The 26,481-nt window shown below is 49.9% G+C and overlaps 1 protein-coding gene across 1 annotated transcript in view; it reads right to left on the reverse strand.

The window, feature by feature from the left end:
• LOC140430973 (inactive serine protease PAMR1-like) overlaps positions 1-26,481 on the reverse strand; it is a 355,125-nt gene that overhangs the window by 73,340 nt on the left and 255,304 nt on the right. The window contains exon 10 of the mRNA XM_072518823.1: positions 12,818-13,024. Coding sequence (XP_072374924.1) covers positions 12,818-13,024 — 207 coding nt within the window. The remainder of the gene's footprint in view (positions 1-12,817; positions 13,025-26,481) is intronic.

Here is a 26,481-nt window from a genome sequence, read left to right on the forward strand (position 1 = left end):
ATGTGCAGGGCACGCCAGAAATCATCTAGGGACTCACCGGGGAGTTGCTGTCTCGTGGACAGGAGGTGCCTGGCGTAGAGTTTGTTAATCGGCCGAACGTAATGTCCTTAAAGGAGCACCATTGCTTCAGAGTAAGTGGGCGCATCCCGGATGAGAGGAAAAATGTCAGGGCTCACCCGTGAATAAAGGACCTGGAGTTTCTGTGCGTCCGAGGGTTCTTCAGCCGATGTTGAGAGGTAGCTTTCGAAGCAGGCTAGCCAGTGGTCAAAGGCCGAAGTGGTGTTGGCTGCTTGAGGGTGTAGCTGTTGGCAATCAGGCTTGATGCGAAGTTACATCGTTTCAAAATCTTTGCTCAATAAATTGATGCACTACCAATTATTACAAAGGCGAGAGTAGTGAATAATCGAGGCTTTATTGAGCAAAGGTGTGTGGCCTCCTGCAGCTGCTCCCAGAATGGGAGCAGCTCCAGTGTGCACACACATTTATACGCTGCCTACTGGGCGGAGCCAGCAGGCAGGGATTTACCCATGTACCTCTAGTACAGGAGCCTTACCGTACTACATCTAATATACAGGTACTACATCTAATATACAGTTAGCGGTGACTACCACACCCGGTCCCCCGCATCAAGGATCTCTATGCAAAGCTGAGCAGAGGACGGACATTCACAAAACTGGAAATGATTCATGCCTATATGAGTCATACAGTTAATATTGGACCCGGACTCCCGCCGGTTTGTCACTGTGAACACCCACAGGAGATTTTACAAATATACCAAGTTGCCGTGTGGGGTCTCATTCTCATGCACTATTTTCCAGCGTGTGATGGAGAACATCCTGTGGGGATTACCCAGGGTGGTAGTCTACTTGGACGATGTCCTCATCACCGGGGTGTCTGATCAGGAACATGTGGTGAACCTGACCAAGTCCTCTGGCGTTTTGAACAGGTGGGCATCTGCCTTCGGTGGGAAAAATGTGTTCTTCATGCCCCGAGGTCACTTATTTGGGGTACCCAGTGGACCAGAACGGGTTGCACTCTGTAGGGGACAAGGTGTGGGTGATAAAACAGGCCCCCAATCCCTGGCAGCCAGACAGAACTATCCTCTTTCCTCACATAAGTGAATTATTATGGGAAATTCATCCAGAACTGTGCGGGACCTGTCGGACGTACCCGTGGGCTGTGGCCACACAGGTTCCCGCTCGAGCCCTGGAAGGATCCGGAGACCTAAACGTTCAGGGCTGCAGTGACCGTGACGGCCACAGAGAGCAGACGTCCTCCTTCTCAACGCCCATCTCTTTGTTGAGGCAGAGCCTTCTACGGCATGAGCTGTCCGTCATCTGTTCGAATGACCAGCGGTGCTTGTATACCCTGGGCCCTAGCGGGCCTCCCCCTCCGGGTCTCACCCTGGCCTGATGGGTCCTCAGGGTGTGGGGTGGGGTCTGGCAATGGGTCGCCACTTCGCGCTTCTGTAGATGCTGCAACTGCCATCTCCAGGGTCTCGCCACCCGGTCTACCAGGAGCACCATTAGGGCCTGTTCTGCAGGGTCCAAAATACCGTCCATACCATTCAATATCTGTACGGAATTGAAAGAGGGTATTGGACTGACAAACAGCATTCCCCCCCACCCCACCCCCACTACCAACACTCGGAACACTCTGCTCACGCACACCCGGCTGCAGCGTGGACCCCTGATGCCCGCAAATAACGTTACGGGACTGGGAACTGGTCTGCACCCCATTGCACTCACCCACCCTCTGGCTGTGGATATGTCCCCGGTGCTGGGGCCCATCTCCTGGGTTTTCGGATCTTGACTGCTGCATGTGTGGTGTTGCCTCCCGCAGTGTTCAGGCACAGTGTCCAGGCATCATGGTCTGATTGGGATGCTCGGCAATGACATCCATATGCTACATGGTCCACCCACCCACGCGAATCCATTTGGGATGTGTGACGAGCTCAGTTAACCATGGCTGCCAATTCCCGATTCGCAAAAGCCTTTAGCCACAAGGCCAGAGGCCTACGCAGTCTGTGGGGGTTATGGGTGGTCGGTGGGGCAGACGGGCAGGGACAAGGGTTTCGCCCGGAATGGGTATGCACGATCCAGGGGTTGGCTTTGGGGAGCCAAGTGCGCTTCCCCCCGCCCCCCCCCCCCCCCCCCCGAGGCCACCACCACCTCCCCACAATTCCAAACCCCCCCCCCTCCCCTGGTTGCTCCCCCACACCCCCTCTGAGGCAGCAAGCCCAGCGCCCCCTGGCTCATTGCCTGTGAGCAGAGATGGCTACTCATCTCCTCAGCTCTCCGCAGAAGCCCTTCTGCCAGGTTCACATTTGTAAAAAGGAGCACTAATCGGCGCCAGCGTGACAACTTGATGGGGAGGCCGCTGGATCACAGGAGGCCGGTTGCTCCCGTTAATTGTTTGGAAATAGGGCTTGAGTGGTGATTATTGGCTTCTCGTCACGTTACAGCGGATCCCTATTTCGCCCATGGGACCAGGCCGGTTGCATCGCAAACAGTTTGATATCCAGCGTGGTTCTCGTTTTTGGCCTCTGCCGCTATTCTCTGGCCTTGTCACGCTCGAGCGAAATAAGGCCAGAGAATCGTGCCCAAAGTCTCTGCAGTGTGCATGGGAAACACATGTGATCCAATGGCAATGGAGGCTGTTCTTTGGTGAAACCCACCATTAGTTGGAACCGGTTCTGGGTCTCTTACTGTTTGTAGTGTCCATTAACAATCTAGATGTGAAAGTAGGAGGTATGTTCAGCAAGTTTGCAGATGACAGGAAAATTGGTGGTGTGGTAAATAGAGAGGCGGAACGCCTTAGATTATAGGGTAATATAGACGGGCTGGTCAGATGGGACAAACAGTTGTAAATGGAATTTAACCAAAACTGTGAGGTGATGCATTTTGGGAGGACTAATAAGGCAAAGAAATACACAATGAATGGTAAGAAGCTAGGAATCACAGATGACCAGAGGGACTTTGGGGTGCATATCCATAGGCCCCTGAAGGCAGCAGGACAGGTAAATACGTGGTTAATGTGACATTATACAAATGTACAGCATGTGAAGAGTAAATGTTATGTTAAGCCTAGCCACTAGAGGGAGCTAAGGGACAGTACTATAAATAGCACTGGCTCTTGGACTCGGGGAGGAGGCTAGATTTGGAGCTGACAATGATAATCATAGAATTTACAATGCAGAAGGAGGCCACTCGGCCATAGAGTCTGCACCGGCCCTTGTAAAGAGCACCCTACCTTCGTCCACACCTGTCTCCGTAACTCCATCTCACCTTTTTTGGACACTAAGGGCAATTTAGCTTGGCCAATCCACCTAATCTGCACATCTTTGGACTGTGGGAGGAAACCGGAACTCCCGGGGGTAACACATGCAGACACGGGGAGAACGTACAGACTCCGCACAGACAGTGACCCAAGGCGGGAATCAAACCTGGAGCTGTGAAGAAACGGTGCTAACCACTGTGCTACTGTGCTGCCCTACTAAGATTCATAGTGTATTGCAGAGTTAGTTAAGATATAATTGTTATAGTTAATAGATAGAGATAGCATTAGTGAGTGTAGTTTAATTCTTACATGTATGTTTGCTGTTCAGAATAAGTGTCAAACTCAAATTTAGTAGTGGTCATAAAATTAGTTTAGATCTTCAAAAGAGCTTTGTGTATCTTTGTGATCACTACGCTTTTCATCCTGAAAACCCCTCACAAAGATCACCACAGTTAAGAAGGCCCAAGGCGGTTAAGAAGGCTAATGAAGGCAAGGATACATGTCTTTGTTAGCCGAGGCATAGGCTATAAGAGCAGGGAGGTTATGATGAAGCCGTATGAAACACTGGTTAGCCCACAGCTGGAGTACTGTGTGCAGAGTTAAGGTAAGGGGTAGAAGATTTAGAGGGATTTGATGAGAAGCTTTTTCACCCAGAGGGTGGTGGGAATCAGGAACTCACTCCCTGAAAGGGTAGCGGAGGCACGAACCTTCACAATATTTAAGAAACATTTAGGTGAGCACTTGAAATACCATAGCATACAAGGCTAAGGACAAAGTGCAGGAACATGGGATTGGAATAGATAAGTGCTTGATGGCTGGCAGAGACGCAATGGGCCAAATGGTCTCTTTCTGTGCTGTTAAACTCTACGAGTCTAAATTCTTCAAGTCTGACTGTCTAAGCAGACCAGCCCCACAGTTCAGCAATAGCCCCTGAAGATTTTCTTCAAAACCAGCAGGCAAAGGCAGGAGGTGCTCTTTACTGCAGATGGCATCAGAAGGCCCTTCTGTCTGACCAAGGCAACCTAGACAAAGGTAACAGAGGAAGTAAACCACCATGGGGTCCTTGCAAGAACTTGAATTCAGTTCAGGAAACGGATTAATGACCAGCTCTGATCTGCCAGGGTAAGAGCCAGGTGCTGCACCTTCAACAGGAGTATCTTCTACGGTCATCAATAATGTGCATGTTTGAATGGACAGCTATGCCAGGAGAGTGCCTGCATGATTAGTCTGAGTGTCACATGGTAATTGGGCCAAAGCATGTGGACGTTTGACTTGTGTGTGTGATTGGATGCAATGTGGCACTGACAGGCCAATATGTATGATGGGGATGCATGCAGACAAGAGGGTTAGGTGTCACTTGACATGTCACTAACCCTGCACTTTGTCATGCAGGACAAGCAGGTCAACAACAGCAGGGTGAAAAGACAGATAGGAGGAGGACTGGACTGGACTGAGACCCTGACAACCAACGAAGAAGAAGGGATGGAGATCGCTGGGGAAGAGAGAGCTTGATCTGTTGTAGACAGTGAGGCTGGACCGGCAATGTGTAAGGAGGATGAGGCAACCATTCTGCTGGCAGCAAATGGGCACACAGGATGAAGACGGTGACATGTGAAACGCTCAAACTGTAATAATTCTTAACATGATTCCATTTATTCACCACTGGTCACCACCATCCAAGTACCAGGCCACAGCCATGGGAGGAGGCCAAAGACTCCATCACTGGAGGTGAAGGAACCAGTGCCCAAGGATACACCATCATCACCCCCACCAAAACATCGGCAGAAGGTTTGCATGTAGATTCGGGAGCACAATCTGGCGAGGGAAGATGTGGCCAGCTCGGTCCCCAGACGAATGGAGAATTATTGAGGATCAGGCCCCTGCTGAGCCCATTACTGATGATGGGCCTCTGGTCTTCGCCACAAGAAGTCTGCTGTACATGCAGCAGAGGAAACTATGTTAGAGATGCCAGGGATTATGCACAGCTTTACACGGGGTATACAGGAGTCCATGCTAACTGCGTGTTCTACAATGTCTCAGGCTTCATCCATGGAGAGGATGGCGATCGCCAGGTCAAGCATTCAATCCATTTGCACTCTGATCTGCATTTTATCACTGCAGCCATGGGCTCAGTTGAGCAGTGGTTAGGGAGAGGGGAACAAGGTACCTTGACATCCCTCCATGGCCCACTCTCCTTAGGGAGACAGGAAAGTGCCTTTGTGGATCCAAATGGAGAAGCCATGCCAACTGTCCTGGTGCCTTCCTCTCAGCACCTTGAGAGTTAACAGCCTCTCCTCCCCCAACCCACCACTGACCTTAAGTTCCAAAAGATGAGGCTGAGAAGGATGCCCCTGCACCAGTCCCTGCCCACTAGTCATCCAAGGCAATGGGGCATCACACTGGGCAGATTGTTTCTATCTCAGCTGCTGTTGGGATTGCACCTAGACATCATGGTAGGAAAAGAAATGTTTAAAATAGCATGTGACACAGGTGATTTATCCATGGAGGTGGTGAACACCCATGAAAGCCAACCAATAGCACCGAACACGCTGCCTTGCCATTTGGCTGTATTCATTGAACTGGCTTTGTGGTCTCTGCTGTTGGATAACAGCTCTACTTCGTTGCATCCTCTCCTCCTCCTCCCATGGTTACAGAAATATTGGGTGAATGAGACCCATGGCTATTGCAGTGTGTGCACTTTGTAGAGGACAGACATACTGAAAACATGGTCATCCTTGACTCTCATCCATGTAACCAATGATTAGGGAGTTGGTTTTAATTGGCCAATTGTGAGCAACAACTTTACCAGCCAGAACGATTCCCATCCCACTCCAATTGAGATTGCATTCAGGGAAGCTGAGAGCGTCACAATGGTGCATGTGATCATTGAAACCTGTTCCTGTACCCACCCACCTCATGTCACCGTCATGCTTGCCCCCGTCACCCTTGACCCACGGAACATAACCTCTCACCATCTCGGTTACATTTGAACTTTCCCCATGTGAGCCTGGATCCTAGCAGCATTTCCTTGGATATTCTACCCTCTGATCCAAAATCCTCCTGTTATCCTCCTCCATATTTTTGTTTGCTCTCATGACCCACCTCATGAGACCTTCCAATACCCAACCCTAACTCTGGACCTACCCCGTACCAAATACAACTCCCCCACAAACCCCCCGCTCCTTAGATTGTGACTGTTTCCTCCATCACCCAGCACTCCCAATCTGACCCATAGAACCTAACAGTGACAGCACCAATCCAACCCTTCATGCTCATCATCCATGTTACCATCCCTACCTGGAACTATCCACACCAGCATCTCCCCCCCACCCCCACTCACCCCTGCCCCCGCAACACACCAACCTGCCTTTCCGCTCCACAACACCCAAAATACCAGGCTCTCCCCTCCTCCACACCTGCCAAGGTCCAAACATCTCCCTCTGTCCTCCCTCCCTTTCCTCAACCACAGCTGCCAGGACCCAAATGCCTACCTTCCCCCACCTCCACCTTGTGCCATAGAGCTGAATATTGACAACTATAGTCACAATTATACAAAGCCAACTGGTCCGCACCACTTTTTACCAATTGTGAACCAGATGCCACAAAATTCTCAAGTGCCACTAACTTTGGCCCAAGGATAGATCTTTATTCAAACCTGCTTCACATTAATAGGTATTAATGACATGCAAACCTAGTGCAAATATGAACCCACCACTGGCCAGCTCAAGGCACGATACACCACAAAGACATTTGTGTTTTAATTCTGCATCTCAACCCAACATCACAAAATTGAAATTTTGTATCGCACCTAAAGTACTCACCCTAAACACCGCATCCTGCTCTTGCAGGGTGCATAAAATCCCTTCTGTGTTCTTATGAATGCTCAGTTGAGCAAAAATAAAAACAGCTGTAGTACCGACAGAGAACTGTAAGTGGTGGTGTTGAGCCATGATCCCTCGCAATATTTGTCCGAAAGGAAGCTTCAGAAGAACCTCAAATAATCTCAACACAGCCTGTCACCTCAATCAGTGCAACTATTTTGGGTGGGCTGCCTACACTGGCCAAGTAACCTTTTCATCTCTGCTCCCTGGTGATGGGGGACAGCTAATGGCCGGGATTCACCGATGTCACGGCCAAGTGTTGATGCCAGCGTCAAAACAGTCGTGAGCGATGCCGGCGTCAATGGGCCTCCAGGCCCAGGAATTCTCCTTTTCTTCAGGGGCTAGACCAGCGGCGGAGTGCTGTGCGCTGCGCCGAAAGCCGGCGCGGGTCCGCGCATGCGCGCCACGGCCGGCACGGGTCCGCGCATGCGTGTGACAACCATCTTCGCGCCGGCCCCTGCGCCACATGGTAGAGCCCTACAGGTGCTGATTCTCAGAGATTGGCGGAGACTCTCGGCCAGTGACTTTGTGTCTCAGCAGGCTTACAAATATTTGCTAACCTCAATATTATCAGGAGGACAGAAAGGGTATTGGGAGCCCTTTAGTCGGGGGCAGGCTACTAAAGATTTCTCTATGACTCTACCCAAAAACCTTGAGAATGACTGCCAGGTCAGAATGATAGAAATGTGGCAGCAAGAAGCCACATCTGGGGATGGTCCCCAACAGTCAGTGGGAGGACAGCTTTGCAGGTAATCAGGGGTTTCATTGAGATTGGGGGAACACTAAGACTAAGAAGGGCAAACGACTCACTGAGGGCGCACTACTCCTTCCAACTCTTGCTGGCAATGCGGGCTTTCAGTTAATTGTTATCGTTCGCTGATGATGTCAACAGGCCACAACTTAGGAATACTATTTAAGACCCCATCTGCCATCTGTGGAAGCCTCAGTGATGGTCTGATTTGGGAGAGCAAAGCATAAGCAGCAGATTGGAGCTGGGATGTGGGTTTTTTTAAACTTTAAATCCGTCATGGGCTGGGGATGAAGGAGAGGACAGGGTTAAAATCACGAACATTGACTCAGTCTTGTGCTAAAGGGTAATTCCTTGCACAAGGACAGGACAGGAGAGCGCCGAACTGCCTCTTGTATCATTCTGAATACCAGGAAGGACTTGGACTTCCACATGCATGGGGCAGCACGGTGGCACAATAGTTAGCACTGCTGCCTCCCAGTGCCAGGGACCCGAGTTCAATATTGGCTTTGGGTGACTGTGTGGCGTTTGCATGTTCTCCCCGTGTCTGCGTGGGTTTCCTCCGGGTGCTCTGGTTTCCTCCCACAGTCCAAAGGAGTGCAGGTTGGGTGGATTGGCCATGATAAAATTGTCCCTTAGGTTGGGTTTGCAAGAATAGGGTGGGGAATCAGGACTAGATAGGGTGTTCTTTCAAAGGGTCGGTACAGACTCGATGGGCCAAATGTTCTTCTTCTGCACTGTGGAGATTCTATGATTCTATAAACCTGGCAAACCTCCTCATTCCCTCCACCTCTCGATCATGGGACTGGACACGTCTCCACAGCAGGCATTCAACACGGTAAAACGGCAGCTGTCGTCCTCAAAACTACTAACGCACTTCGGCCCTGCCAAGCTGCTGCTGTTGACATGTGAGACGTCTCCTTACAGACACACTTTCATGGTCTCACTCACCATAAACCGTATTGGGCCTGTTCAAAGAAGATCAAATAATTCCCCCGATAACATCTGCCAGGATCCAGCCTTGGGCCCTATTGCTGGGGGCATACGAATACAGCTTTGAATACTGCCCCGGGGTGAATATCCTGCATGCGGATACTTTAAGCCATGCCCCCCTCACCACAAGGCTGCCACGCCCCCCTGTGCGGAGGAGTTGCTGGCTGCGCTCCACTTTACGCACTCATTACCGGTGACGGCACCCGAATAAAAGGCTGGACCCAGGCGGACCCACAATTGACCCAAGTCCGCCACATGGGGCCCAACACAGGTGTTACCTGACGATTTGAAGGCCTGCATCTCCAAATTTCTGGAGCTCAGCACGGAGAATGGTGTTCTACTTCGGGGAACCAGGATGGTCGTCCTGGAACGCAGGCGAGCCACCATACTACAGCACCTCTTTAACAGACACCTGGGGATGTCCAAGATGAAGAGACTCGCTCGCAGTTATGTCTGGTGGCAAGGCCGTACCGGCATAGATATAGAGAAGCTGGTTCAATGATGCAGTCCACGCCAGCAACACCAGAAAGCTCCACCAGCGGCACCGTGTGGGAATGGCCTTCACATAGACCTGATGTTCCTGATTATTGTAGATGCACACAGTAAGTGGCTTGACATCCACAGGATACAGGCAACGACCGCAAGGGCGACTGAGGAATGCCTGCGCTACACCTTCAGCACATATGATATCCTGGAGGTACTGATCTCGGCCAACGGAGCCGGAACTCCGCACTTTCCCGAGTGCGGAGTTCAGGGAATTCGTGGCCGCGCGTAGGATCCGCCACGTGTAACCCGGCTGTTATAACCTGCCTACTGACGATTGGCTGGGGACTAATGACTATCCCACAATCCTATGGGAGTATGAACTTCCCCAATGAGGGGGGCGGAGAAACTCCTACTATAAATAAGCTGGCCAGTCCAGGAACCAGGAGGAAGGAGAAGGTAGCAAGGGAAGTTACTGCTACTGTTATGTATATATTGTTATAGTAAATAAACGTTATTATTTTGTATCCTTAAAACTCATGCTGGATTCTTCGGGGCCCTTACAAAACTGGCGATGAGGATGGGATTCGAACCCACGCGTGGGCAGCACAATGGATTCCTGGTGTAATCTTTCGCCAAACGGGCCCTATATCGTACCAAGTGCAAGCCCAGGGTCGTCTCCAGCGAAAACATGTAGACCACGTCCGGTCCAGAAGATCATCCCTGCAAAAGATTCCCCGCCCCCGGAGCTCAGTTCAACAGCGGCAAAGACCAGAAACAAGGGAAGGTAGTCCTCCAAATCTTCCACTGGTGCCTCACTCGAAGCCTGCGCAAGTCGTGACGGGACCGAATGGGGACAGAGACGCTGACATGACGGAGGCAGCAGACTCTGACTCCGAGATGGAGACACAGGCTGAATCAGAGGGGGAATCCTCGGGTCCACGGGCCGTGGATGTACAACCGCGCCGTTCATCACGGAAGCGCCGGTCTCCGTCTCGTTATACGCCACCTGATCCAGCGCCGCGTGCAAATGGCGTCCGGCCTGCGGCCAAACGAGTTTGACGCCTTCCTTCGCCAGGGCCTACGGTGGATTCCTTGGACTTTGGGGGGGGAGGGATGTTATAACCTGCCTACTGACGATTGGCTGGGGACTAATGACTATCCCACAATCCTATGGGAGTATGAACTTCCCCAATGAGGGGGACGGAGAAACTCCTACTATAAATAAGCTGGCCAGTCCAGGAACCAGGAGGAAGGAGAAGGTAGCAAGGGAAGTTACTGCTACTACTATGTATATATTGTTATAGTAAATAAACGTTATTATTTTGTATCCTTAAAACTCGTGCTGGATTCTTCGGGGCCCTTACAAAACCGGCCTCAAACGGACTGGTCAAACGGGGTGTCAGGCACTTAAGAGGACGATGAAGAAGCTGACCAACGGAACCTGGGAAACCCGCGAAGTTACTGTGGGGTGTCAAAATAAGACTTGTAGTTTTTAACCACCAATGGCGACCTAACAAATCAGTTTGCACTATTTGGCCTGTTTTCTGTTCAGTTACAGGACCACACCTCATGCGACCACGGGGATGGCACCGGCTGAACAACTCATGGGTCGACTCCTCTGGACGTGGTTAAGCTTGTTCATTCCGGACATCGGGAGGAAGATCCAGCAGGGTCACGAGCAGTCCGATACCGATGCGGGACATCGGAGGCTGATCCGCAGTTTTACTCCTGTTGACACCATTAACATCCAGAATTTTGTCGATGGAGCCACGTAGGTCCTAGGGATCATGCTCCGCCAAATGGGGCCTGGATCTTACTCTGTACTGGCATTGGGCCAGGAATCCATGTGGATCACATCAGCGGCTGCCTCCAGGAATTGCCAGCGCCCGCCACCAACACCCAGATTCTGCGGCTCCTCCAGCCGCAACCTCCACCGCAACTGGCATCACCTCCGACTGTCGATGGCCAGGAGGTCGAGATGCACAATGCCGTTTTATCAGATCTGACTCTGATTCCAACATGGATGTCCAGCTGCAGGAAGACACCGATCTGCGGCCATCGACACCAACGCAGATCCCTGCATCCACTTTCCTCCGACACCAGTCCCACCTGTCCAATCTCGACATTCAGTGCGGAAATGTCGGTCACCTATCAGGTATACGCCTCCCCTCCAACCCCTTCAACATCGGAATGCTGACACCAGGCAAAGCGGACAAAAGGTCCTGTGGACCGCCCAGAGGATATTTCTCACGCCTTTTGGGGAGGGGGGGGTTGAACTACTATGACCCCCTGAGAAGTAGGGAGTGTGCACCATCCGATTCCCATTAACTCACAATGAGTATGAACTCCCCTGGTAATGGGGGGTGGTGGTTACATTTTAACAAGGAAGGCTCCACAGTATAAAAACCCAAGCCCTGGGTGCAGGTCAGGGAGGGTGACCCTTCGGGGCATGGCAGTTTAGGAGTGTATCTTAATAAATCTTTTTCTTTGTATCCAACCGTGCGTCCCATGAGTGTTTTTCGTCCGTCGGATTCTACACTGATCTCTTTTCGCCACATTTTTTAAACGGCAATCCAGTTCAGGTTCTGGTCAATGGTATCCCCCAATGTAGATGGTGGGCGGGTTCAGTGATGGTAATGTCATTGAATATCATGCGCCGATGGTTAGATTCTCTCTTGTTGGGAATGATCATTGCTTGACATTTGTGTGACATGAATGTCACTTGGCATTTTCCCCTCAAAGTTACTGTGGGATGTCAAAGTAAGACTTGTAGTTTTATCGCCAATGGTGACCTACCAAATCAGTTTGCACCATTTGATTCAAAGTTTGTTTCTGGCAATTGTTTTGCAACTCCGCCTCCCTTGTTGCTGAAAATAATCTACCCTTTGTCCACAGCGTAGTCCATCACCCGCCTCCCATCCATTGATTCTGTCTACACCTCCTGTTGTCTTGGGAAAGCGGGCAGCATAATCAAAGACTCCTCCCACCCGGGTTATTCTCACTTCCAATCTCATCCATCTAGCAGGAGATACAAAAGTCTGAGAACACGCATCGACAGATTCAAAAACAGCTTCTTCCCCACTGTTACCAGACTCCTGAATGACCCTCTTATGGGCTGAACTGATTTCTCCACGCATCTTCTCTACGGAGTAGTACACTGTGTATGCTTCACTCAATGTCTATGTACTTATATTGTGTACTTATCATATGTCCTATGTTTTTCATGTATGGAACAATCTGTCTGGGCTGTATGCAGAACAAAACTTTTCACTGCACCTCGGTACAGGTGACAATAAACCCAAATTCAATCCAATCCCAATTTCTCTCTGTAGCCCTCTTTTTGCTTTTTCTCTGTAACTCCTGGATTGGGTCCTTGACAGATGACAGTACATTAACCACATTGCGTACAGAAATTATTTCACCACGTTACCTTTAATGCATGTTGGCTGCTTCTCCGTCCACCTTCCATCCTGTTGACAAGTTCTCTGTGCACTACCACTCAAAACAAACGAGTAATCACAGGTGAACTGAACAACAGTGCCAATGGTGGCATGGCCCTGGTGTATCTCTCCACTTCCTCGAAGAATACTTTTTTTCCCTTTCAGTGGTGCTCCAGAGTCAATGCAGCTTATATTCTCTGGAATTAAAGATCAAAACAATCTTTTATGCAGCAGCCACAACAGTCGGATGCATTTTTCTCTTGGCCTCTTCAGTGTCAATATACTTTTAAAAAAACTGATAAATGCTGAAATATTTTCCTCTCAGATCTACAAGGTTCAACGATGCAGACGCCGCACCTGATGAACCTGAGCAGGACATGACTTAATAATGCAGAATATTGTTTTTGATTAAAATGTCATGCAGAGTATGTCAATATATACAGATCATCATTTTAAGTATTGGGATACATGTCAGCAGTAATCCCAGCAGTACACTGGAGGTATGCTTTTAAATAATTGCTGGGGGTGTGATAACACTTGGCCAACTATATTCCAAAATTTATTTCACCCATTCGTATATAGCTAATTAAAGTTAACAAATCTCAGTGAGCCCTTAATTAGTGTCAATTTTCACAAGGTGGAAGACTAATAGGAAAGCAGGCACAGATTTCCCACTTTGCCATTTCTATCAACAAAGTTGCATTGATGGAGCAGTAGATAGTCATGTTGAAGGCTGGAGCAGGTGTCCAGATGTCATCCAGCCAACCATCAAGTGATCCAGAAGTCATTGGTAAAGATCGTCTCAAGAGAGGGCTATCTAAAGTTAAAACTCCGGGAATTGAAAATAAATTATTGCCCCGGTTAGAAAATTAGCTGAACAGCAAGAGATAGGGATTATGGGTAATGTTGGTAAATAGACATAGACTGGGATTTTCCAGCCCTACCCACTGAAGGCAAGTCCTTGCAGCTGGTTCCCCAGTTGCACAGCCAGCGAGCATTGCAAATGGATATTGATTTCAGGAGACCAGAAGATCTGCCAGTGGCCAATGTCAAGTCGCCTCTGGCACTAAAAACCTGTGGCCGGGGGAGTGGGTGGGAAGGTGGGTAGTGAATTCTATCCATAATTTATATTTGTATTTGTGAGTGTGTGCGGGATATAAGCTACAGCATTACGTTTAAGCTTAACATACAAGTTATGGAAACTTGCCTGTGAGTCTATGGTAGCCTACGCATGCATTTTTAATGAGGTTTTACCAGTCTTGATGGGACTCATAGAAGAATCATAGAATCCCTACAAGTAGAAGGTGGCCACTTGGCCCACCGAGACTGCATCGACCCTCCAAAAGAGCACCCTTAGCAAGGCCCGGACCCTGCCCTATCCCAGTGACCCCAACTAACATTTTATAAAAATTCATTTACGGGACGTGGGCAATGCTGGTTAGGGCAGCATTTATTGCCCATCCCTATTGGACATTAAGGGGCAATTTAGCACGGTCAATCCACCTAACCTGCACATCTTTGGGAGTGTGGAAGGAAACAGAGCATCGGGAGGAAACCCATGCAGAGACGAGCAGAATGTGCAGACTCCACACAGACAGTAACCCAAGGTCAGAATTAAACCCAGGTCCATGGCAGTGTGAGGTAGCAGTGCTAACCACTGTGTCACCGTGCCGCCCATTAGTTAAAGCAAACATAGGGTATAAAGTCCGGACTGATGCTTCACCACAGAGGCTACAGGGGAACAAAAAGCAGTTTGAGGTTCAGTTAATGATTATGCTCAAAGGTGAAGTTGCTGTAGATGAGTTGCTCCAGAGTCAAAGTTACAGTGAATGTTGAGTGAGTTCTGGATCTCAATGGAGATAAAACATGTCAGCTATTCGGACAGGGTACTGCCGGGAGCTGGTCCCAAAGGAAAAGAAGGGTCCCAAGTAGACCTTCTCATCAAAGGAAAATAACAGGAATCTGGAATAGGTCCTGTTAGGTGAAATTAAGAATGAGAAGCAGAGGCTTCAAATTAAAAGACAGAGCTGGACTTCCGGGTGCGGTGATGACCAGCTGAGTCGCACGTTTCGGCAGCTCCCAGTGGAACGGACTTTTGGGCTCTTAATAAGAGCCCCAACGGCAATTTTAACGGCTAAAAGTACTGTGCGGTGAACCAGAAGGGAATCCCCCCTGGATACGGATGAAAAAAGGAGGAAGGTGGCCGGATTGCGGTGGATCCTTTAGAGCAGCGGCAAGGAAGGCAAGCAAAAACCAAGATGGCGTCGGAAGGTGGCAGTTTAATATGGGGCCCTGAACAACACGAGTTTTTGAAACGCTGCGTGGAAGAACTCAAAAAGGAAATGAAGAAGGAGCTGTTGGCCCCGATATTACAGGCGATCGAAGGGCTAAAGGAGGAGCAAAAGACCCAGGAGCGGGAGCTTCGGGTCGTGAAGGCAAAGGCTGCCGAGAATGAGGACGACATACAGGGCCTGGTGGTGAAAACGGAGATGCACGAGGCACACCATAAACGATGTGTGGAAAGGCTGGAGGCCCTGGAGAACAACGCGAGGAGGAACAACCTAAGGATTCTTGGTCTTCCTGAAGGTGCGGAGGGAGCGGACGTTGGGGCATATGTGAGCACGATGCTGCACTCGTTAATGGGAGCGGAGGCCCCGGCGGGTCCGCTGGAGGTGGAGGGAGCATATCGAGTGATGGCGCGAGGACCGAGAGCAGGAGAAATTCCTAGAGCCATAGTGGTGAGATTCCTCCGTTTTAAGGATAGAGAGATGGTCCTTAGATGGGCAAAGAAAACTCGGAGCAGGAAGTGGGAGAACGCGGTGATCCGTGTATGCCAAGACTGGAGTGCGGAGGTGGCGAGAAGGAGGGCGAGCTTTAATCGGGCCAAGGCGGTGCTTCATAAAAAGAAGATAAAATTCGGAATGCTGCAACCGGCAAGACTGTGGGTCACATATCAAGGGAGGCACCACTACTTTGAGACGGCGGATGAGGCGTGGACTTTTATCGTGGAAGAAAAATTGGAATGAGCGGGTTATTAAAAAAAGAACGTTTGAAACAAAGTGGTGGGGCGATTATGGGGGGCGAAGAGGGGGGTAAAAAGGGGGGAAAGAGGAGTTTTATGTCATTAATCCTGCGATGTGGTAACTTTTCTCTCTTCCACAGGAGGCGGTAGGGGGAGGAAAGGAGGTGGAGGAGATGGGGCGTTGGCCATTGGGGGCGGGGCCAAGGGGGAAGCGCGGGCTCGGTTCCCGCGCTATGATAATCATGGCGGGAATAGGGAAGCAGGAAGGAGGGGGCGTCGCACGGTGCGAGCCGAGGTCACGGGGGGAAGCCGAGGTCGGCCAGAGTTTGCTGACTTCTGGGAGCAACATGGGGGGTGTAACTACGCTTGTGGGGGATCTAGCGGGGGGGGTGGGAGGGGGGAATTATTGGGCTGCTGCTGCTGGGGAGAGGGGGGAGCTGGCATGGGGTGTGATGGGCGGGGGTGCACCGCCTGGGGGGGACACAGCTGCGTGGGAACCGGGTGAGGAGCTGGAAAAAGGGGATGGCTAATCGACAAGGGGGGGGGGGTAAAAAGCCCCCCAACCCGGCTGATCACGTGGAACGTGAGAGGGCTGAACGGGCCGATAAAGAGGGCACGGGTACTCGCACACCTTAAGAAACTTAAGGCAGACGTGGTTGTTACAGGAAACGCACTTGAAACTGATAGACCAGGTGAGACTACGCAAAGGTTGGGTGGGGCAGGTGTTCCATTCGGGGCTAGATGCGAAAAACAGGGGGGTGGCTATATTAGTGGGGAAGCGGGTAATGTTTGAGGCAAAGACTATAGTGGCGGATAGCGGGGGCAGATACGTGATGGTGAGTGGCAAACTACAGGGGGAGACGGTGGTTTTGGTAAACGTATATGCCCCGAACTGGGATGATGCCAATTTTATGAGGCGTATGCTAGGACGCATCCCGGACCTAGAGGTGGGAAAGTTGGTAATGGGGGGAGATTTCAATACGGTGTTGGAACCAGGGCTGGACAGGTCGAGGTCCAGGACTGGAAGGAGGCCGGCAGCAGCCAAGGTGCTTAAAGATTTTATGGAGCAGATGGGAGGAGTAGACCCGTGGAGATTTAGCAGACCTAGGAGTAAGGAGTTTTCGTTTTTCTCCTATGTCCACAAAGTCTATTCGCGAATAGACTTTTTTGTTTTGGGAAGGGCGTTGATCCCGAAGGTGAGGGGAACGGAGTATACGGCTATAGCCATTTCGGATCACGCTCCACATTGGGTGGACTTGGAGATAGGGGAGGAAACAGAAGGGCACCCACCCTGGAGAATGGACCTGGGACTAATGGCAGATGAGGGGGTGTGTCTAACGGTGAGGGGGTGCATTGAAAAGTACTTGGAACTCAATGATAATGGGGAGGTCCAGGTGGGAGTGGTCTGGGAGGCACTGAAGGCAGTGGTTAGAGGGGAGCTGATATCAATAAGGGCACATAAAGGAAAGCAGGAGAGTAGGGAACGGGAGCGGTTGCTGCAAGAACTTCTGAGGGTGGATAGGCAATATGCGGAGGCACCGGAGGAGGGACTGTACAGGGAAAGGCAAAGGCTACACGTAGAATTTGACTTGCTGACAACGGGTACTGCAGAGGCACAGTGGAGGAAGGCACAGGGTGTACAGTACGAATATGGGGAGAAGGCGAGCAGGTTGCTGGCCCACCAATTGAGAAAAAGGGGAGCAGCGAGGGAAATAGGGGGAGTGAGGGATGAGGAAGGAGAGATGGAGCAGGGAGCGGAGAGAGTGAATGGAGTGTTCAAGGCATTTTATAAAAAATTATACGAAGCTCAACCCCCGGATGGGAGGGAGAGAATGATGGGCTTTCTGGACCGGCTGGAATTTCCCAAGGTGGAGGAGCAGGAAAGGGTGGGACTGGGAGCACAGATTGAAATAGAAGAAGTAGTGAAAGGAATTAGGAGCATGCAGGCGGGGAAGGCTCCGGGACCGGATGGATTCCCAGTTGAATTTTACAGGAAATATGTGGACTTGCTTGCCCCGCTACTGAGGAGGATCTTTAATGAGGCAAAGGAAAGGGGACAGCTGCCCCCGACTATGTCTGAGGCAACGATATCGCTTCTCCTAAAGAAGGAAAAGGACCCGCTGCAATGCGGGTCCTATAGACCTATTTCCCTCCTAAATGTAGACGCTAAGATTCTGGCCAAGGTAATGGCAATGAGGATAGAGGATTGTGTCCCGAGGGTGGTCCATGAGGACCAAACTGGGTTTGTGAAGGGGAGACAGCTGAATACAAATATACGGACGCTGCTAGGGGTAATGATGATGCCCCCACCAGAGGGGGAAGCGGAGATAGTGGTGGCGATGGATGCCGAGAAAGCATTTGATAGAGTGGAGTGGGATTATCTGTGGGAAGTGCTGAGGAGATTTGGTTTTGGAGATGAGTATGTTGGATGGGTGCAGCTGTTGTATAGGGCCCCAGTGGCGAGTGTGGTCACGAATGGACGGGGATCTGCATACTTTCGGCTCCATAGAGGGACAAGGCATGGATGCCCTCTGTCTCCATTATTGTTTGCACTGGCGATTGAGCCCCTGGCAATAGCATTGAGGGGTTCCAAGAAGTGGAGGGGAGTACTTAGAGGAGGAGAAGAACACCGGGTATCTCTGTATGCGGATGATTTGTTGTTATATGTAGCGAACCCGGCGGAGGGGATGCCAGAGATAATGCGGACACTTCGGGAGTTTGGAGAATTCTCAGGATATAAACTGAACATGGGGAAAAGTGAGTTGTTTGTGGTGCATCCAGGGGAGCAGAGCAGAGAAATAGAGGACTTTCCGCTGAGGAAGGTAACAAGGGACTTTCGTTACTTGGGGATCCAGATAGCCAAGAATTGGGGTACATTGCATAGGTTAAATTTAACGCGATTGGTGGAACAAATGGAGGAGGACTTCAAGAGATGGGACATGGTATCCCTGTCACTGGCAGGGAGGGTGCAGGCGGTTAAAATGGTAGTCCTCCCGAGATTCCTCTTTGTGTTTCAGTGCCTCCCGGTGGTGATCACGAAGGCTTTTTTCAAAAGGATCGAAAAGAGTATCATGAGTTTTGTGTGGGCCGGGAAGACCCCGAGAGTGAGGATGGGATTCTTACAGCGTAGTAGGAATAGGGGGGGGCTGGCACTACCGAGCCTAAGTGAGTACTACTGGGCCGCCAATATCTCAATGGTGAGTAAGTGGATGGGAGAAGAGGAGGGAGCGGCGTGGAAGAGATTGGAGAGGGCGTCCTGTAGGGGGACTAGCCTACAAAGCTATGGTGACGGCCCCATTGCCGTTCTCACCGAAGAAATACACCACAAGCCCGGTGGTGGTGGCGACTTTGAAAATTTGGGGACAGTGGAGACGGCATAGGGGAAAGACGGGAGCCTTGGTGGGGTCCCCGATAAGAAATAACCATAGGTTTGCCCCGGGGAGAATGGATGGGGGATTTGGAATATGGCAAAAAGCAGGAGTAACGCAACTGAAAGATCTGTTTGTGGATGGGAAGTTCGCAAGTCTGGGAGCGCTGACCGAGAAATATGGGTTGCCCCAAGGGAATGCATTCCGGTATATGCAACTGAGGGCTTTTGCGAGGCAACAGGTGAGGGAATTCCCGCAGCTCCCAACGCATGAGGTGCAGGACAGAGTGATCTCAAAGACATGGGTGGGGGACGGTAAGGTGTCAGATATATATAGGGAAATGAGGGACGAGGGGGAGATTATGGTAGATGAGCTGAAAGGGAAATGGGAAGAAGAGCTGGGGGAGGAGATTGAGGAGGGACTGTGTGCGGATGCCCTAAGTAGGGTAAACTCATCGTCCTCGTGTGCCAGGCTAAGCCTGATTCAATTTAAGGTGTTACACAGGGCGCATATGACTGGAGCACGGCTCAGTAAATTTTTGGGGGTAGAGGATAGGTGTGCGAGATGCTCGAGAAGCCCAGCGAATCACACCCACATGTTCTGGTCATGTCTGGCACTACGGGGGTTCTGGGTGGGGGTGACAAAGGTGCTTTCGAAAGTAGTGGGGGTCCAGGTCGAACCAAGCTGGGGGTTGGCTATATTTGGGGCTGCACAAGAGCCGGGAGTGCAGGAGGTGAGAGAGGCCGATGTTTTGGCCTTTGCGTCCCTAGTAGCCCGGCGCAGGATACTGTTGATGTGGAAGGAAGCCAAGCCCCCGGGGATGGAGACCTGGATAAATGACATGGCAGGGTTTATAAAGCTGGAACGGATTAAGTTCGTCCTAAGGGGATCGGCTCAAGGGTTCACCAGGCGGTGGCAACCGTTCGTCGAATACCTCACAGAAAGATAGAGGGAATGGAAAAGAAGAAGGCAGCAGCAGCAGCCCAGGTTGGGGGGGGGGGGGGGGGGGGGGCGGGGGGGGGGGGGGAGTGGGGGGAGGAACCAGAAGGACTCTCAGGGTTGTTAATATAAATGTATAATATGTATAGGTCGTTGCTATAAATAATTGTATATTGGACTGTTAAATCATATTTTTGGAGAGTGTTTATCTGAGACAAGGCAGTTGCCATTTAGTTTTAGTTTTCGTTTTTGTTATATATTATTTATTCTTTGTCTATAAAACAGGTCATTGTTATTTATACTGTTATATTATTGTGTAAAGGATACACAATGTACTGTGATGGTTGACCAAAAATTTTCAATAAAATATTTTAAAAAAAAGACAGAGCTGCAGGGTGCAGACCTGGAATAGTATGGGCTTGTGAGAAACCAGAGATCCAAGGCGACCAAAGGTTTGGTGACTCCTTACTACAGGCCTGTGAAGCAATGGTATTTCCTTGATATGGCTGGGTAACTCAAAGGACTGCACGGTGGCACCGTGACATTGGTAACAGTCTGTGTGGAGTTTCCCCCTTCTCCTCGTGCCTGCATGGGTTTCCTCCAAGTTCTCCGGTTTCCTCCAATAGTCCAAAGCAGGTTAGGTGGATTGGACATGATCAATATGCGGGGTTACAGGATAGGGTGAGAGAGTCGGCGTAGATAGATTTCTCTTTCAGAAGGTCGGTGCAGACTCAATGGGCCATATGACGAGAGATATTGTAGGCCTCGGCAAAAAAAAAAAGGAGGCATTTGTCGGCTAAAAAGCTGGGAACTGACGAAGCCTGTGTGGAATATAAGGAAAGTAGGAAGGAACTTAAGCAAGGAGTCAGGAGGGCTAGAAGGGGTCACGAAATGTCATTGGCTAATAGGGTTAAGGAAAATCCCAAGGCATTTTACACGTACATAAAAAGCAAGAGGGTAGCCAGGGAAAGGGTTGGCCCACTGAAGGATAGGCAAGGGAATCTATGTGTGGAGCCAGAGGAAATGGACGAGGTACTAAATGAATACTTTGCATCAGTATTCACCAAAGAGAAGGAATTGGTAGATGTTGAGTCTGGAGAAGGGTGTGTAGATAGCCTGGGTCACATTGAGATCCAAAAAGACGAGGTGTTGGGCGTCTTGAAAAATATTAAGGTAGATAGGTCCCCAGGGCCTGATGGGATCTACCCCAGAATACTGAAGGAGGCTAGAGAGGAAATTCCTGAGGCCTTGACAGAAATCTTTGGATCCTCACTGTCTTCTGGTGATGTCCCGGAGGACTGGAGAATAGCCAATGTTGTTCCTCCGTTTAAGAAGGGTAGCAAGGATAATCCAGGGAACTACAGGCCGGTGAGCCTTCCGTCAGTGGTAGGGAAATTACTGGAGAGAATTCTTTGAGACAGGATTTACTCCCATTTGGAAACAAATGGACGTATTAGTGAGAGGCAGCATGGTTTTGTGAAGGGGAGGTCGTGTCTCACTAACTTGATAGAGTTTTTCGAAGAGGTCACAAAGATGATTGATGCAGGTAGGGCAGTGAATGTTGTCCATATGGACTTCAGTAAGGCCTTTGACAAGGTCCTTCATGGTAGACTAGTACAAAAGGTGAAGTCACATGGGATCAGGGGTGAGCTGGCAAGGTGGATACAGAACTGGCTAGGTCATAGAAGGCAGAGACTAGCAATGGAAGGATGCTTTTCTAATTGGAGGGCTGTGACTAGTGGTGTTCCGCAGGGATCAGTGCTGGGACCTTTGCTTTTTGTAGTATATATAAATGATTTGGAGGAAAATGTAACTGGTCTGATTAGTAAGTTTGCAGACAACACAAAGGTTGGTGGAATTGCGGATAGCGATGAGGACTGTCAGAGGATACAGCAGGATTTAGATTGTTTGGAGACTTGGGCGGAGAGATGGCAGATGGAGTTTAATCTGGACAAATGTGAGGTAATGCATTTTGGAAGGTAGGGAATATACAGTGAATGGTAGAACCCTCAAGAGTATTGAAAGTCAGAGAGATGTAGGTGTACAGGTCCACAGGTCACTGAAAGGGGCAACACAGGTGGAGAAAGTAGTCAAGAAGGCATACGGCATGCTTGCCTTCATTGGCCGGGGCCTTGAGTATAAGAATTGGCAGGTCATGTTGCAGCTGTATAGAACCTTAGTTAGGCCACACTTGGAGTATAGTGTTCAATTCTGGTCACCACACTACCAGAAGGATGTGGAGGCTTTAGAGAAGGTGCAGAAGAGATTTACCAGAATGTTGCCTGGTATGGAGGGCATTAGCTATGAGGAGCGGTTGAATAAACTCGGTTTGTTCTCACTGGAACAATGGAGATTGAGGGGCGACCTGATAGAGGGGCATAGACAGAGTGGATAGTCAGAGGCTTTTCCCCAGGGTATAGGGGTCAATTACTAGGGGGCATAGGTTTAAGGTGCGAGGGGCAAGGTTTAGAGTAGATGTATGAGGCAAGTTTTTTACACAGAGGGTAGTGGGTGCCTGGAACTCGCTACCAGAGGAGATGGTGGAAGCAGGGACGATAGTGACATTTAAGGGGCATCTTGACAAATACGTGAATAGGATGGGAATAGAGGGATACGGACCCAAGAAGTGTAGACGTTTGTAGTTTAGTCGGGCAGCATGGTCGGCATGGGCTTGGAGGGCTGAAGGGCCTGTTCCTGTGCTGTACCTTTCTTTGTTCTTTGTTCTTTGTAGAGATTCTATGAATTCTATAGATTATGTGGAAGGTGAAGCTTGAATGCACATGATGCTCCAGGACAGAGGAACATCAAAGGAGAGGATGAAACCCTGGAGGTGGTGTGATGAATGTAAGGAATAGATATATGTTATGTTTTATATTCTGTGGCAGTAATGTTATTAAAAGCCCTGATTTAAAATATATGCAGGCAGTATGTCTGCTAAAGCTGAAATAAAGAGTTGTAAAAGTGAGGTAATCATTCATTCAAACCACTTACTTCATTTAAAACAAAATGCTAATGGAATAATGTTTTGATTGCTGGAGATTCCCTGGAGTGTGGATAATTTATGTGGGGTTGTATTTAGTCCCAGCTGAGCAGGTCATGGAACTTTGTGGGGTACATAATGTATTTAATGGGAGGAGCCAACCCGTCTGTAGTTTTGCAGTCTGTAATAGGATTTTTAAGTTGAACAGCAGTTTTGCCAAATGCTGTTAGGTTGAGCAGAAGTGTACTGGATCTGCTCTTGAAGGGAACTCTCTCCAAAAGTCTCTACACAGTTAAGCAAGTAACTTGTTTTGTTCGCTTATGTGGTATTTGCACTGCAATAGATTGCATAATTGGATTTTGTGGCAGGTGTAGATAGTATGTTCAATACTTTTCCTTTTATGTAAAAGTATGTATTTGATGTTAATGTGGTTAATTCTGTGTAAAGTTTGTTTTGACATAAAAAGGTATTTATTGGTCAGAGTGGTCACATCTGGAGTGAAGTATCCTTTCCTCCGCTTACAAATTTAAAAAAATTGTTTGTGGTTGCCGTCCAGTATCCTAACAAATGTTGGGATCTGGTCTGGTATCCCAATAGTGGATCCTTGGTGATGAAATCCAAGAGAGTGTCGTGAGAAAAGATTCCAAGGTGGCAGCGGAGAGCACCAGACCTGAGAGGATCACGCTTCTGGGAGCGGAGGATAAATGGAGCATGAGGCTCGGGGCCCTCGGTCATCTTCAGTCAGCAAAGTGCATCGGACCTGTGGCCACTATTCAGACAGCACGCTGAGTTTGATAAATTCCAAGAGGGACGTCACAGATGAGAGGTAAACTGATTGGTTAGTGAGCAACTGATATTAGGGACCATCTTTGAATTACATTTTTATAAAATAAATATATTCAAAGTACAAAATTCATTTGGGCAGCATGGTGGCACAGAGGTTAGCACTGTTGCTTCACAACACCAGGGTCCCAGGTTCGGTTCCCAGCTTGGGTCACTGCCTGTGCGGAGTCTGCACGTTCTCCCTGTGTCTGCGTGGGTTTTCTCCGGGTGCTCAGTTTTCCTCCCACAAGTCCCAAAAGATGTGGGGCAGGATTTTCCGACCCCCCCGCCGGGTCGGAGAATCGCCGCGGGGGTGACGTGAATCCCGCCTCCGCCTGCTGCCGAATTCTCTGGCACCGGGGATTTGGCGGGGGCGGGAATCGCACCGCGCCAGTTGACGGCCGCTGGCAGCGGCCCCCCCCCGGCGATTCTCTGGCCCACGTTGGGCCCATTTTCGGCGTAAATTACAACAGGTACTTACCGGCGGGACCTGGCTGCGCGGGCGGCCTCCGGGGTCCTCGGGGGGATCTGGCCCCGGGAGGTGCCCCCACGGTGGCCTGGCCCGCGATCGGGGTCCACCAATCCGCGGGCTGGCCTGTGCCGTGGGGGAACTTTATTCCTCCGCATCGGCTGCTGTGGTCCTCCGTGATCGCCGATGCGGAGATGATCTCCCCTGCGCATGCGCTGGGATGACGCCAGCGCACGCTGGCGCTCCCGTGCATGCGCCAACTTGTGCCGGCCCTTCAGCACCGGTTGGCGTGGCACCAAGCCCCTTCCGTGCCGGCCAGCGGGACGCAAACCACTCCGCTGCCGGCCTAGCCCCTGAAGGTGTCGAGGATTCCGCACCTTTGTGGCGGCCCCACGCCGGAGTGGTTCACGCCACTCCTTCGCGCCGGAGTTGCCTGTCCCACCGGTTTCCGCAAAATCCCGCCATGCTGTTAGGTAATTTGGACATTCTGAATTCTCCCTGTGTACACGAACAGGCGCCAGAATGTGGTGCCTAGGGGCTTTTCACTGTAACTTCAATGTAGTGTTAATGTGTGCCTACTTGTGACAATAAAGATTATAATAATAATTATTATTATTTATTTTTCCAATTAAGGGGCAATTTAGTGCGCTCAATCCACCTGCACTGCATATCTTTGGGTTGTGGGGATGAGACCCACGCAGACACGGGAAGAATGTGCAAACTCCACACGGACAGGGACCATCTTTAAATAGCTGAAACTTAAATAACTAAACAAAATAACAGTGAGGGAAGAAAGCCAGGAGGATAAAGGGGTAAAGAAAAAGTAAATCTCAGACCAGAGCCAGGTGGTTAAAACACTGTTTGAAAGAGCGGAGTGGAAGTTTACAACTCCCAAGGAAATTTAAACAACTGTTTTGGTGAGTACAGTCGGGTAGGTACTTATTACTACTATTGGTTTTAATTGTTAAGAAACTTTTCTGTGATTCATTGTTTGGCAGTAATATATTCTATAATAATGAAGAGTGGAGAAGAAGTTGACCTTGATTGATATTAAAAGGATTAATTTAACTTAAAGGGGTAAGACATGGCAGGATAGCTCCAAGCCATGGTCTGCTCTTCTTGCACCATGGTCTGCTCTTCTTGTGGGAGATCAGGAACACTTCCAGTTCCCATGACCAGCATGCGTGCCTGCAGTGTCTCCAGCTGCAGCGAACCAGAGTTTCGGAGCTGGAGCAGCGTCTGAGGACACTGTGGAGCATCCGTGTGGTGGAGAGTATTGTGGAGAGGTGGTCACATGGCAGGGTCAGACTCCACAGGCAGGAAGAGAGTGGGTAACCACCAGGCAGAGCAAGAGTACTGCGGGCAGTGCAGGAAACTCCTGTGGCTATTCCCTGCAAAACAGATATACCATTTTGGGCACAGTTGATGGGAATGGCCTCTTAGGAGATAACAGCAGCAGCAAAAGTCATCGCACCGCGATTGGCTCTGCCGTACAGGGGGTTAGCAAAAGGCGTAGAAATGCAATATCATAGGGGAGTCAATTGTGAGGGGAATAGATAAGACATTTCTGTGGCCACAAAAAGACTCCAGGATGGTATGTTGCCTCTCTGGTGCTAAGGTCAAGGATGTCTCAGAGTAATTGCAGGAGATTCTGAAGGGAGAGGGTGAACAGCCAGTTGTCGTGGTACACATTGATATAAATGACATCGAGATAAAAAGGGGGATGAGGTCTTAAAAAGCAGAATATAGGGAGTTGGGAAGCAAGTTGAGAAGTAGGACCTCAAAGGTAGTTCTCTCAGGTTTACTACCAGTGCCATGTGTTAGTCTGAGTAGAAACAGCAGGATATATAGGATGAATAAATGGCCGAAGAGATGGTGTGAGAGAGAGGGTTTCAGATTCCTGGGGCATTGGGACCAGTTCTGGGGAGGTGGGACCAATACAAACTGGAAGAAGTGCATCTGGCAGGACCGGGATTGATGTCCTTTTGGGGGGTGGGGGGGGGCTACTTCCCATAACTGTTGGGGAGGGTGGAAATTAATATGGTGGGGATGGG

This window comes from Scyliorhinus torazame, chromosome 10 (genome assembly GCF_047496885.1).
Source record: "Scyliorhinus torazame isolate Kashiwa2021f chromosome 10, sScyTor2.1, whole genome shotgun sequence".
NCBI lineage: Eukaryota > Metazoa > Chordata > Chondrichthyes > Carcharhiniformes > Scyliorhinidae > Scyliorhinus > Scyliorhinus torazame.